Raw genomic sequence first — 13,858 nt, 5'->3', positions numbered from 1 at the left:
ATGCAGCTCTATAAAACTCTGATTAGGCCACATTTAGAGTACTGTGTCCAGTTCTGGTCGCCTCACTCTTGGAAGGATGTGGAAGCATTGGAAAGGGTACAGAGTAGAATTACCAGGATGCTGCCTGGTTTAGAGAGTATGGGTTGTGATCAGAGATTAAGGGAGCTAGGGCTTTACTCTCTGGAGAGAAGAAGGATGAGAGGAGGCATGATAGGGGTATACAAGATATTAAGAGGAATAGATAGAGTGGATAGCCAGCGCCTCTTCCCCAGGGCGCCACTGCTCAATACAAGAGGACATGGCTTTAAGGTAAAGTTCTAGGGGGATATTAGAGGAAAGTTTTTTACTCAGAGAGTGGTTGGTGCGTAGAATGCACTGCCTGAGTAGGTGGTGGAGGCAGATACACTAGTGAAATTTAGGAGACTTCTAGACAGGTATATGGAGGAATTTAATGTGGGGGGTTATATGGGAGGCAGTGTTTGATGGTCGGCACAACATTGTGGGCCAAAGGGCCTGTACTGTGCTGCACTGTAATATTCTGTGCTCTATGAAGAGGAGGGTAAACCTGACAAGATGAGAGATATTCAAGTTTGGTCAAGGAAAATATGGAAGGACAAGGTAAAATCAGGAGGCAAAGAGTGAGAGTGTGAGATGGATTTGGCCGATAAGATTAAGATAAAACCCAAGAAGTTCTATAGTGTTTAGCATAAACTTTACAGGGGCAGCCATGTGTGTTTAATGCCTTCTGTTGTCTTTAAGAAGTCTGTACTCTCTCCCTGCGACTGCAGTGGGTTTCCATTGGGCATTCTAGATTCCTGCCACAGTGCTAAAGCTTAGTGTTAGTAACTTGTGAGCTTGCTACGTTGGCACTGAAAGCAGGGTGACACTTACGGCTGCCTCCAGCTCATCCTTGTACTGTGTTGTTCATCAAGACACACGAGCATTTCACTGAATGTTTCAGTGATTCAACGTAGATGTAACACAAAAACAGATCTTTAATCTGATCTGTCACTATTTTAAGATTAAAATAATAACTAAGGAGAAATAGCTCACTTCAGAAGCTAAGAAAGTCTGTTTATGCCCTGAGCTGCAGGAACATGTTGGGAGAAATAACACTTAGCACACAGGGAGTGTAATTGGACAGAGTATGAGTACACAGTTCATTGAAAGGAGCATCACAGATAGAGATGGTGTTGAAAGGGGCTTTTAGCATGCTGGCCTGCATCAGTCAGTGCGCTGAGTATGGGGATTGGGCACGTTATGCTGAATTTCTCTCTGTCAATGGTAAGGCTGCATTAGAAGTACTGTGTGGAGCTTAGGTCACTTTATTATAGAAAAGGTTTGCTCAGACTGGAAAGAGTGCAGTGAAGCTTTACAAGAATATTGCCAAGCCTGAAAGTTAATAGCAAGAGGTTGAACAGGCAAAGATTCCTTGGAACTTAATGGTATATAATGGAAGATATATACAGTCGTATATAAAATCACAAGAGGGTAAAGGTGGCCACAGCCTTTTGCCAGGGCGGGAGAGTCCAGTTGTTCTCCAGTTGTTGGCCACTGCTGCTCATCTACCTGTATCTTCAGTGACTCAGTCCCACATTCTGCACTGGGCAGGGTTCAATGGTGTTTAGAGCAGGGAATCGGAACAATTATCCTCACTGGTTAATGGTGGTGTTTCTGTGCAACACTAGCTTTCTCCCGCCCCTGTCCATCACACCCCTCACTATGCTTCTAATTCCTCCATAATCTGATTATCGAGCCGTTCCCAGTGGGGTTGGGGTTAGTTCCACCTTCTCTCTCTCTCTCTCTGTGGGAGAAGTTTCCCCTGAGTTCTATCTGATCTCTCAGTGAATACCCTGTATTAATGACCCTGTGTCCAGTTCCAGACACAAGTGGAGGTATCTTCTCCCCATCAAACATGTCTGTAACCTTCTGTCCCACAAGACAACCCTGAGACTTCCCTTTCCCAGCCAGTGCTGTGATTCTGATCTGTGACTATTTAGTGTGAACCTTTAATTCACCACGGTGACCAGAGCTATGTGTAGTCTGTCAAGGATTGCCTGAACAAAGCTCTTTACAAAGTCGACATATCCCTCCACTTTCCATTCTGTTCCACTGGTCAGGATCCGAGGGTTCTGCTGACTTCTGTGTGATGTTATTAATCTCCGTCGGTGTCGGTGTCACTGAGCACAGCGGGTCCAGTGGGCAGGCTTGGAGTGGGGAAGTGTGTATCATCTCTGTCTTCTCACACAGTGCAGTGTTCCTGCACTGTGCTCCCACTCCTGCAGGGAGGAATGTCAGTTAGTGTACAACTGATAGAGATCGTCTGTATTTCCTGTTGCAGGAAGTCCTGCAGGAGGAGGCCAGTGATCACCTGACACACCCACCGTCTGGGGAATCTGCTGCCCAGACCCAGCCTGAAAACCTGCTGCTCCCCTCGTCTGCCCTGACCTGCTCTGAACACATCACTGAATACAACTCATCCGGTTCTGAGAAGCTCTGACTCCAGAAACAAACTGGAGACCCTCATCCTGAACCAATGGTGTTTAATCACAGTTATTGCACTGAAAATGTCTTGTGTTGCCTGCTCAGACCCTCTGTCTGCCCCACTGATGGTCAATAAAAGAGTGATAGTGATGTGACTCCTGTGATGTGTACTACCCTCTGTCAGTGATGAAAATTACCCTGAACAGCCCATCTGCTGATGATCAGTCAACATGGTGAGTGGGGGAGTGGGGAGAGGGGAACATAGACAAAATGCTGGCCAAACTCATCAGATGAGACAGCATCATCAATGGATGTAATCAGTCGGGTTCTGGGAAAGACCCATCATCAGGAATGGGAAGGAAGAGGGCAGATCCAGAATAAGGAGGTGGACAGGGGGAGGAGTAAACCAAATGTGTTTTCAGGGCACGACTTTAACTTCATTGATGGCATGGAAGATTCCACAGTCCAAGTTCACGCCAGTAACACACCCAGACTTTTTCTCCACGACATTGCTGACTGCATTGATGCAGCTTCCTTCACCCATTCTGATCTCATCAATTTCAGAAACCTTGCCTCCAGCTTCCACCCTGTCCTGAAAATAACTTGGCCCATCTGCAACACCTCCCTTCCCTTTTTTTCAGACACCGTGTTTGATGGTCCTGTTCTGTGAGGTTTCTCTTCAAATGAATCCCAGGGTGTTTCTTTGTTTTGTGGCTGCCTGCAGGCTGATAAATCTCAAAGTTGTAAATAATATACGTAAGGCCCTGGTTAGGGTTTCACTGCTATGCTGTGAGGTATTTTATTTCATTAGTTTTCTACAAAAGCAATGTGTGCTGCTAGTAAGAGTATTCTGGCTTTGGCTAAAGATAAGGAGCTATGTTGTCCAACTAACGAATCTTATGTCAGACCATCAGGATTGTCTTGGTATATGTGGTAACTTTCTGCCCATGGGAGGCAAGACAGCTGGGTGGGATGAGATTTCTGAAGGACAGTTAGTCTAGTTTGGAGTCCTTTGGTAGGAGGTGTGCAGAGAAGAGCATCAGGGAAGACACCTGGAGGATTCCACCTAATGCAAGGGCTGTTTTATGGGTCAAAGGATTCCAAGAAGGGAAGTTCCACCTGTGGTGGGCGATGGGAACTCAGCGCCATAAGTAAAGTGATACACACAGTTACTACAGAAACCAGCTCCAATGCTGATGTGCACATTTTGTCTGGTTTAACTGTAATAGGCCCTTTTTCCCCCTTTTTGTGTTAACTGTTCGATATAGTTGGAAACTGGTAAATTTACTTTCTTTGTAATTTTATACTAGTGTACGATCTGTCATTCATTGGCGACCGATAATTGTGTATGGGTAGTTTTTCTACAGCAAACAACATCCTTATGTAACGCTCAGTTATATTGGCTCATATATGTCTAGGGGAAATCCCACCCAGCACCTGCCTCAACGCTTCCCGCTGGGTCGGTTGCTGCACCCCTGCAGCCCGAATCAATCCCAAACATCATCAGCCAGCACACACAGTACGTTTTACCAAGCACACTTTATAGATATTACTAAGTCTATGAAATTAATATAGATTCGATACAGAAAAGGAAATAATGGGGGAAAAAGCGCCAGACTTATTAATGTCCAAGTTCTTCGTGCACAACCGTTGGAGCTCAATAAATTCCTGGCGACCACCCGGATCATGTCGACTCACGGCTCGGGACCACCCGGAGTGATCGACCGGAGCCTTTCGCACATCCGCCGTCCTCTCCGTCTCTCCTCCGACTCTCCGCCAAAAACCCCGTCCACAGTCATATGAGACAGCATTATCACCCGAAAAAAAGATAACATGAATACCCATTGGCTAATAGCACCCTGCTATCTGTATTAACCCAAGCAAATGTCTAGCTAGAGACTTCCTCAGCATTTAACATAACAAAGAAACATTCCCGAGTATAACATAACAAAAAAGCCATTTTAACTTTAACATACAAAAAAAAGACCCCGTACACTCTCCCCCACCCACCACCAAATAAAAGTCATGCCCTCATGACGTTAACAGGGTTCACCAGTGCTCCTTGTAAAACACAAAACCCAACCCAGGTGCATAAAGCAGTGCCATAACTTCCCAGGGCTGTAGAGATCACACCCTGCTCTCCCGGCGTTGTATAAGTCAACCTCTCCGCGGGGTGCCTACTCCTCTGAGATCTCTGTACTTCCTCTGCTGACTCTTCCGGTTCGGACACCCCAGGTGACACCCCGGGCCTACCTGTCGGACCCTCACCCTCACGGGGACCCCTCGGCACCTGCGAGCCCTCTGCCTCAGGTTCTGGCTCCACCCTCTCCTCCCCCAATCCCGGCTGTATTACAGGAGGCTCTGCAACACCCTCCCTCCTCTCCCCTAACTCAGTGAGGGAAGGGCCAGGAGCCTTTTCTCCCGGCACCGGGGAATCAGCGAATGGAAATAGGTACCACATGTCCGAATCATCGTCTTCCGATGACGTATCCCTTTTCGAGGTGGGGACCGGCCCCGTCTCTTTCGCAGCGGGCTCTTCCCTCGCAGAGTCCTCGTACTAGCCGTAAACTCCCATTCGGGCTCTGGGTCTACCTTCACCTCGCGACCCAAAGGCAACAGGTGGTTCCGATGGAATACCTTGACGGGCCCCTTCCCATTCTCGGGTCTCACCCGGTAAATCGGGAGATTCGGCATCTGACTCTCCACCACATAAGGGGTTGCTGCCCAACAATCCGCCAACTTGTGTTTACCAGGTAGTCCTACATTCCGGATAAGGACTCGGTCTCCCGGCAATAGCTGGACGAACTTTATTTTCTGATCATACCTCTTCTTATTCCGCTGAATCTGCTTGGTGGCCGCTGCCTCAGCCAACTTGTACGCCCTTCTCAACTCTCTCCTCATATCGGACACGTACTTCAGATATGGCTTCGAAGGTATTTCACCCGCTTCAGTCCCAAAACACAGATCAATGGGCAACGTCGCTTCCCGTCCGAACATCAGATAATAGGGCGAGTAGCCAGTAGCGTCATTGCGAGTACAATTGTAACAGTGAACAAAATGACCGATGTGCTGATTCCACTTATTTTTCTGTCTGATCTCCAAAGTGCCGAGCATGTCCAGCAGGGTCCGGTTAAACCTCTCGGGCTGAGGATCACCCTGCGGGTGATCGGGGGTGGTTCTGGATTTCTCAACCCCAAGCATAGCCAGTAATTCATGGATAAACCTGCTCTCGAAGTCCCGTCCCTGATCACTATGGATCCGCCGGGGAAGGCCATAATGGACAAAGTACTTCTCCCATAACACCTTCGCCACTGTAGTCGCTTTCTGGTCCTTAGTAGGAAAAGCCTGCGCATATCTAGTGTAGTAATCCGTGAGGACCAGGACATTGGCGGTGTTGCTGGTGTCTGGCTCAATAGACAGGAAATCCATACACACCAGGTCCATGGGTCCCGCACTCTGCAAATGGGACAACGGCGCCGCCTGCGCAGGCAAGGTCTTCCTCCTGTCGCAACGGCTACAGGTCTTACAGTATTCTTCCACCTACCCCCTCATCCGGGGCCAGTAAAACCAGTCCTTGCGTAATTCATAGGTCTTCTCTACCCCTAAGTGCCCTAAATCATCATGTAGTGCCTGGAGCACAGTCTTCCGATACTTCTGAGGCATGACCAGCTGCCAGCGCCTGGGGTAGTCCGGGGACGACGTGACCGGGTACAAGACGTGGTTCTTCAGCTTCAACCGAGGCCACTCTTTCAGTAGTAGGGGAACGGAGGCATGCTTCGCCTTCTCCACCTGGGCCATATCACCCTGTCTAACCACGTACCAGATAGTGCCAATGCTCGGGTCATCACGCTGAGCTGCCCCACTTCCTGGGGGCTCAACTCCGGCAGCTGCCTGTTCCTCAGAGCAGTCACATTACAGTAAACAGTGGGTAGCGCGTCATCGTCAAACCCCAATTCATCCACTGCCCGATGCGTCTCCATCGGGGCTCCTGCTTCCCCCTCGCTCCCAACTTGACACATGGCCTTCACTCCCGGAGCAGGGACACTCTTCCACTCCTCAGCCGTGCCCGACACGTCATGCGCCCGAAGGGATAGAGCATCTGCATCGATGTTCCGACTCCCCGGGCGGTACTTCAGGCTGAACTCATACGCAGACAAGGCCGCTAACCACCGGTGCCTGTGTCTGCGCTCTTTTTAGAGATTGGAACGCCTGTTCACATTGAGCATCCCAGCTCGATCCAAAAGGCTCCCCCGGGTTCAATTATCCTCCTACCTCCGGCCCTCGGTCTCTCTTCCTCACAGGTGGATAACCACACAACAGCTGGCTTAATGGGTGACTCATTTCCGCATATCCTTTCACGAATCGCCGGTAATACCTAGAAAACCCCTCAAAACGAGCGTAAGGCGCTCACCTTCTGGGGTCTCGGCCAGGTTGGTTACAGCGGCTATCTTACCCGGATCAGTGGCCACTCCATTTCGCGAGATTATGTGCCCGACATAGCTGACCGACGTCTTACAGAACTGACATTTATCCAGGGAAAGTTTTAACCCTCCCTCCTTCAGCCGACTCAGCACCTTCAGCAGCCGCTCCTCATGTTCCTCCAACGGAGATCCAAACACTATCAGGTCGTCCAGGTACACCAGTACCTCCAGCAGGTTTATATCCCCCACTGTCCGCTCCATGAGCCACTGGAAGGTGGCTGGGGCCCCCGATATGCCTTGGGGCATTCGTTCGAACTGGAAAAATCCCAAGGGGCAGATAAAGGCCGTCTTCTCTTTATCGGTCTCGCTCATCGGAATCTGGTAATACCCACTCCACAAATCCAATACACTGAACCACTGTGCACAACGCAGACAGGCCAATGCGTCTTCCATCCTTGGGACCGTATATAGGTCGGGAACAGTGCGTCGGTTCAGGGTCTTATAGTTCACACACATGTGTATCTTCCCATTTTTCTTCCTTGCCACCAATATGGGGGACGCAAAGGGGCTTTGGGACTCCGCAATAATCCCTGCATCCTTCAACTGCCACACATCTTCCACCTCTGCTGGGGCCAACCGCCGCGACCTCTCTCTAAACGGGGTGTCATTTGTCACCCGGATAGCGTGCCGAGTGTTCTTGGAACATCCCACATCAAACTCGCCCTGAGAAAAGACATCCCCTAACCTCAGCATCTTCTCCACCAGCCCGCTCTTATACGCCGGCGGTACAGGGGGGTCTTCAAAATTAAAGGCCTCCTTCGTCAGCCCCCCTGTTCTCCAATAGTTTTTCTCCATTGGGTCTCACGGGAACCAGGAACAAGTGCGCAAGGGGCATCCTGCACTTAAAGGTGAAATCCCTCTCCGTTATGTTCCTTACCATCACCCCCATCCACCGTGCCTGTACAGCTGAGGGCCTCTGCAATTCAGGTCTCACCAGCGCCCCAGCCGGGAACCGGGACTCCCCTTCCAGGTCGTTGGGGGCGTCTTCTAGCAGGGCCTCGCCCGCCGGTACTCTGGGGAATCTGGGGGTCCCCATCACTAATGCCACCTCCCCTGGCCGTATCATCTTAGCGCCTGAGTACACCACACCGTCCCTCGTTTGCACTCAGGATCCAGCCCCTGGGGGTCACCCACTCCTTCGAACACCGCTCGAAACACTGGGTGTACCGAGAGGGTCTCCAGAAAGTTCTCCCCCGCCTTCTTCTTACAGGCTCCCAAGAGCCGTCGCACCAGAGGGGAGTTAGTCCCCACTAGCAGGGCAGCGCCACCAGTTTCTACTGGGTCTGGACAGACCAAAACCAGCGTCTCAAGGGCTTCTGAAACTCCCACATCGCCCTCCGAGAATTCCAGTCTCACTGACAGGTACCCATCGTACGGGTAATCACCGTCACTTATGCCCCAAATCTCCAGTGCACTGAAAGGGGTTACTGGCAAATGCTACAGATATTTGTTGTAGAACGACTGGTACAGTAAGGTAACCTGCCATCCTGTGTCAAGGATGGCTTTTGCAAAGATTACTCTATCCGTAGGGATACGCTGGAACGGGGTCCCACCAGTCCATCCGGAGTAAGAGCTTGTATTTTCGGGGGTTCTATGGCTGCTTTCTGGGAACGTGTTCCTCCTGAGACTCCAGTCCGTTCCCTCACTGAGCTTCTCCTAAATTTCCCGACACCTCTCCCTTCTTAGTGGCCCGAGGGCCCTCCCTCCTCGGAGCATCTAGTCTCTCACAATCCCTCCGCAAGTGACCTGCTTCCACTCAGCTGTAGCACACCCCCAACCACTTACATTCCCGCCAGAAATGCCCCTCCCTCCCACAGTTACAGCACCCGCAACTTGCCGCCTCTCTCCTCCGGTGACGTCCCCCGAAGGGGGTACCCCCCCCCCGTCCATCCCCTCAAGCAGGGAGACCCTCGCCCCACCCCGGGACCCCTTGGATTTCTCTGTTCTCTCCCCAGCTACCACCTCCTGAACCGCTGAAGACCGTACCCAGGGGTCCGAGCCCCCTGTTCGGCCCGAAGCACTCTCCTCCTCCCGCACCTCTCTAATCAGCTGCCCAAATGATGGAGGGGGGCTCCTCTTATATGACTGCTGGATATTCCAAGCCACCCTGTCATCCTCCCGGGAACCACTACATATCTGGCTCATCCTTAACTTCGCCACTTCGTCTGCCTTCACTACCCCTCGGCGCCGCAGCCCTGTAAGCTTTCCTTCCAGCCGGAAAATGTATTCTGAGAGCTTTTCCCCTCTTCCATGCCCCATTTTTTGAAACTCCGCTAAAAGTCGCCAGGGATCTATTGACAGTCCAAACACTTCCTCCAAAGCATCCAAACACTTCGACAAGGAAGCCGAAAGACGTTCCGCTCTCAACTCGCGGACTACACTGGCCGCCCCGCCCATCAAACTTTTCACCAATCTCTGTAACTTCCTCATCCGAAACTGACCACGCTTCTAACAACTGAGATGTATTCTCAATCCATGCCTCATTGTCATCCTCCCCTTCCGGGGTGGGCATGGCTCCTGAGAAAATTCTCAGCTTCGGACGGGGCCCCTCAACCCTTCTCACCAGGGAGGTAACTCAGAGGCCTCACCCCTAACTGGGGGACAAGGCCTGGCAAAACCTTCCCACTCCACGCCTCCACCCCTGGCGACTGGCACCTCCCCTAGGACCTCATCTAGCTCCTCCTCCGGCACCTCCTCACTTTCGTCCTCCGGGAGGGTATGGAGACCCCACGGCCCCGCCTCCCCCTGCACGTGGACTGTCGCTGGTAGTTCATGATGTCGGCACTCGTCCGAACCAACATCCAGCTGGACTCCAGTTCTTTCCCATGCCTTCTAGCTATAAGTTCTACCTGCCCGATACCTTTCATCAAACTCAACCCTCGCGCTAGTACATCTGCCGAAATGCGGAAATCCACCCCACTTAGCACGCACGCATGATTCACCGGTACATCCTCTAATTCACACTAACTTACAATCTTATCTCGATCCATCTTTGCACTACTTAACGCGACGACTATTACAGCTTTACCGAAAAACCAAATCCCGGGCGAGCCCCCACTTGTAACGCTCAGTTATATTGGCTCGTATATGTCTAGGAGAAATACAGAAAAGGAAGTAATGGGGGGAAAAAAGCGCCAGACTTATCAAAGTCCAAGTTCTTCATGCACAACCGTTGGAGCTCAACAAATTCCTGACGACCACCTGGATCTTGTCGACTCACAGCTTGGGACCACCCGGAGTGATCGACCAGAGCCTTTCGCATGTCCTCTGTCCTCCCCGTCTCTCCTCTGACTCCCCGCCAAAAACCCCCATTCCCAGTCATATGAGACAGCATTATCACCCGAGAAAAACGATAATATGAATACCCATTGTCTAACAGCACCCTGCTATCTGTATTAACCCAAGCAAATATCTATCTAGAGACTTTCTCAGCATTTAACATTACAAAGAAGCATTCCCAAGCATAACATAACAAAGAAGACATTTTAACTTTAACATACAAAAAAAGACCCCATACACTTAATTGGAACATCCCAATGTTACAATTTGGTTGAATCCCGAATCATTCTGACTCTAGACGTATTTTGCTTATGGTAGATGCCCTTCTCACCACTGAGTCACGTGGCTGTTAACAAAGTTAGCTAACGAGCCATGTTGTTATACAAGGTCCGATGAGGGGGTTGCATCCACATAGTTTGATAATAAATGTATTCTGAAATTTGAACTTCATCTTGACTATCCTTCTCACATCAGTTCCTTTGCTTCCACCTCATCTGTCCTCATGTTGAGTTTTCCCATTCAAGGATATTCAAGATACTGTTGGACTCTGATGTTCTAATCCAAGGTTCTTTCAGAAGTCAGGAAAGAGGCACATAATTTATTGTTTTACGAATGTTTTATTAAGAATTGATAGAACAGAAGAAAACTGAACACAATGACAAGAAAAGCTGAGGTTAAGTAAAATTAAGATGGCACTGTTTAGCTATTTTATACCCATAGAGATTAGAAAATGGTTTCTTACGGCTGTCATAGGCGGAGGAAGAAGTGGGGATAAGCTCCCATTACCTGTTAAATGGTCCCAATGGTGTATGTCTCAAATACCTCTGACAACCAAGTCAAGCATAGGTCAACACATGGCATTAAGATATTGTCATTGGTGAGACTGGCTTGCAGGAGCGCCAAGACTGGCAGCTCAATATTCCGGGGTTCCATTACTTTAAACATGATAGAGTAGGAGGGATTAAATGGTGCGGAGTCGTGGTACCAGTCAGGGGAGATGTCACGGCAGTGCACAGACAGACTGGACAACTCACCTAGTGAGGCTTTATGGGATGGGGGGAATTGAGAATTAGGAAAGGTATGACCATATTACTGCTAATCCAGTTCACAGGATTTAGAGGAACAAATTTGTAGAGGGATCACAGATTGTTTTTTGCTGTTGTCTGCACGGTGGGGTTCTGTTGCTTTCACTGCTTCTTCTGCAAATGGTGAAGGGGTGGAGCTTCATTGTGCTGTCGCTCATTATATGGGTTCTTTTGTGGATGTCTATGAAAAGTTCATATTTCAGATTATATACTGTATATATTCTGTGATATGAAAGGAACCTAAATCTATTATAACAAATAAGGTTGTGTTGGGGATCATTTTAACTTTCCACATGATGACTGGGACTCCCGTATTGCAAAAGGATGGATGGGATAGAGTTTGTCAAATGTATTCAGGCATGCTTCCTTAATCAGTACATAGAAATCCCAACAAGAGTGTACACAATACTTGATCTTCTGTTAGGAAATGAGGCAGGACAGGTGACAGATGTTTGTTTAGGGGAAGACTTTCATCCAGTGATCATAATGCCATTAGTTTCAATTATTGAAAAGGATGCTCTGGTCATCAGCCTGAGATTCTAAAGTGGAGAAATGTCATGGCCCGGTCTGTGAAGTCTGCATTCTGGTTCACGGTCCGGTCTGTCGATCCTTATTCTGGGCTTTCCTGTTTTCCCCAGTTCCATTGGGCTCCTTGATTGAGGCGCCTGATTCTCGTTTCGAGCTGGCTATTTATATAGCTTCAGGACTCAGCTTCTTTTGGCTGGACCATCCCCATCCGATTTCCCGTCAGAAACCTCATCATTCCTTGTCTCCGTCCCCATCATAACCCACACCCAAAGGCTCAGCTACAGAACTCTTTCCAGGAAGTTCAGCATTAGACTGGAGCCTTGTTGCGCCAAGATAAGTAACTTTCTATCGTTGAGTTTGAAACTGTCTATTTGTGTACTCGTGTTCAGTGCTCCATGTCTAAGAATAGTCCCGGCCTTATGTCCTATACCCAAGGAGGGGTCCTGACTCTGTGTAGAGCCCGGGCCCTATGTCCAGTACCCAACAGGGGTCCCGACTTTGTGTTCCGTGTACCAAGTCCAAGTTCCAGGCTTCGTGTTCCAGTCCAGTCCAGGAGTTTCCTCGTCCAGTCCAGCGGTTACCTCGTCCTCTGCTGGAGTTCCACATCAATTCCAAGAGCCTTGTCCAGTCCAAGCCAGGTTCAAGTCCTCGTCCAGTCCAAGCCAAGTCCAAGGCCCCGTCCAGCCCAAGCCAAGTCCAAAGGCTTCGTCCAGAACAAGTCAAGTCCAAGCGCCTCGTCCAGACCAAGCCAAGTCCAAGGGCCTCGTCCAGCCCAAGCCAAGTCCATGGGCCTCATCCAGCCCAAGCCTGTCCAAGGGCCTTGTCCCGAACCCTAGCCTACAGCCAGGTTCCGAGTCCCAGTCAAGACCCAGGTTCCGGGTTCCTATCCAGTCTATTGTCCGGAGTCCTAAACCAGGCTTCTACTTCCAAGTTCCTCATCCAGATCCCTCGTTCCTAGTCCAAGACCAAGCCCAGGCCCTGTGTCCCTGTCTAGTATATGGCCTGTGTCCGTGTCCAGCTTCATTTCTACCCGACTTCCCTTGCAGTCTTGATAAACTTTGTCCAGCTCCCAGTACTTCAATGTCTGTATCTTGCATTTGGGTCCACTCCCAAAGCCCCCCTTGTAACAGGAAAAACAGAAAAAACTATAGAAACCATAGAAACTGCAGTACAGAAACAGGCCTTTTGGCCCTTCTTGGCTGTGCCGAACGGATATGGCAAGTGTGGATTGGGACAGGCTCGTTTCTGGCAAAGGTGGTAAATTGGAGGCCTTCAAAAGTGAAATTTTGAGAGCACACATCTTGTATCTGCCTGTCAGAATAAAAAGCAAGGATAACAGGTTTAGGGAACATTGTTTTTTGGCAAATATTGAGGCCATGGTTGGGAAATAACAGGAGGTTCATAGCAGGTACAAGCAGGTAGCAACAATTGAGGTATCGAGTAGAAGAAATGCATGAGAACACTAAAGAGAAAAATTCAGATGGATGCCTGATATTGCTCAAGCGGGCTAGATGAAGGAGAGTTCTAAGGGCTTCTACAGATATGTGAAGAACAAAAGGATTGCAAGGGGGAAAAACTGGTCGTCTGAAAGATCAGAATTGTACTCTATGTGTGGAGCTGAAAAAGATGGGAGAAATTTTAAATGGATTTTTTTTTGCATTTGTATTTAATCAGGAGATGGACATGGAGTCTATAGAGGTGAGGCAAAACAACAGTGAGGGCATAGACCATATACAGATAACAGAGGAGGAGGTGGTTGCCATCTTGAGGCAAATTACAGTGGACAAATCCCCAAAGCCTGACAAGATGTTCGCTCAGACTCTCTGGGAGGAAGTGCAGAAATTGCAGGGGCCCTAACAGAGATATTGAAATCATCCTTAGTGACAAGTGAGGTACTAGATAACTGGTAGATAGGTAGTGATGTCCCAGGATTAAGGTATCAGTTTCTGCGGCTCCTTTGGATTAGTTTGCTGTGTGGAGACGGGGAGCTGCTGCGTGGGA

The 13,858-nt window shown here is 49.4% G+C and overlaps 1 protein-coding gene across 6 annotated transcripts in view; it reads left to right on the top strand.

Moving 5' to 3' along the window:
• The window catches only part of LOC140201640 (uncharacterized), a 40,350-nt gene extending 37,634 nt beyond the window's left edge, over nucleotides 1–2,716 (top strand). For all 6 annotated transcript variants that reach the window (XM_072266071.1, XM_072266068.1, XM_072266067.1 and 3 more), the window contains one exon: nucleotides 2,342–2,716. In XM_072266071.1, coding sequence (XP_072122172.1) covers nucleotides 2,342–2,367 — 26 coding nt within the window. In that variant the 3' untranslated portion in view covers nucleotides 2,368–2,716. The remainder of the gene's footprint in view (nucleotides 1–2,341) is intronic.
• Nucleotides 2,717–13,858: the final 11,142 nt, after the last annotated feature.

This window comes from Mobula birostris, chromosome 8 (assembly GCF_030028105.1).
Source record: "Mobula birostris isolate sMobBir1 chromosome 8, sMobBir1.hap1, whole genome shotgun sequence".
Taxonomy (NCBI): domain Eukaryota; kingdom Metazoa; phylum Chordata; class Chondrichthyes; order Myliobatiformes; family Myliobatidae; genus Mobula; species Mobula birostris.
Note: the sequence above shows the minus strand (reverse complement) of the source record. Positions and strands in the feature narration are given on the sequence as shown.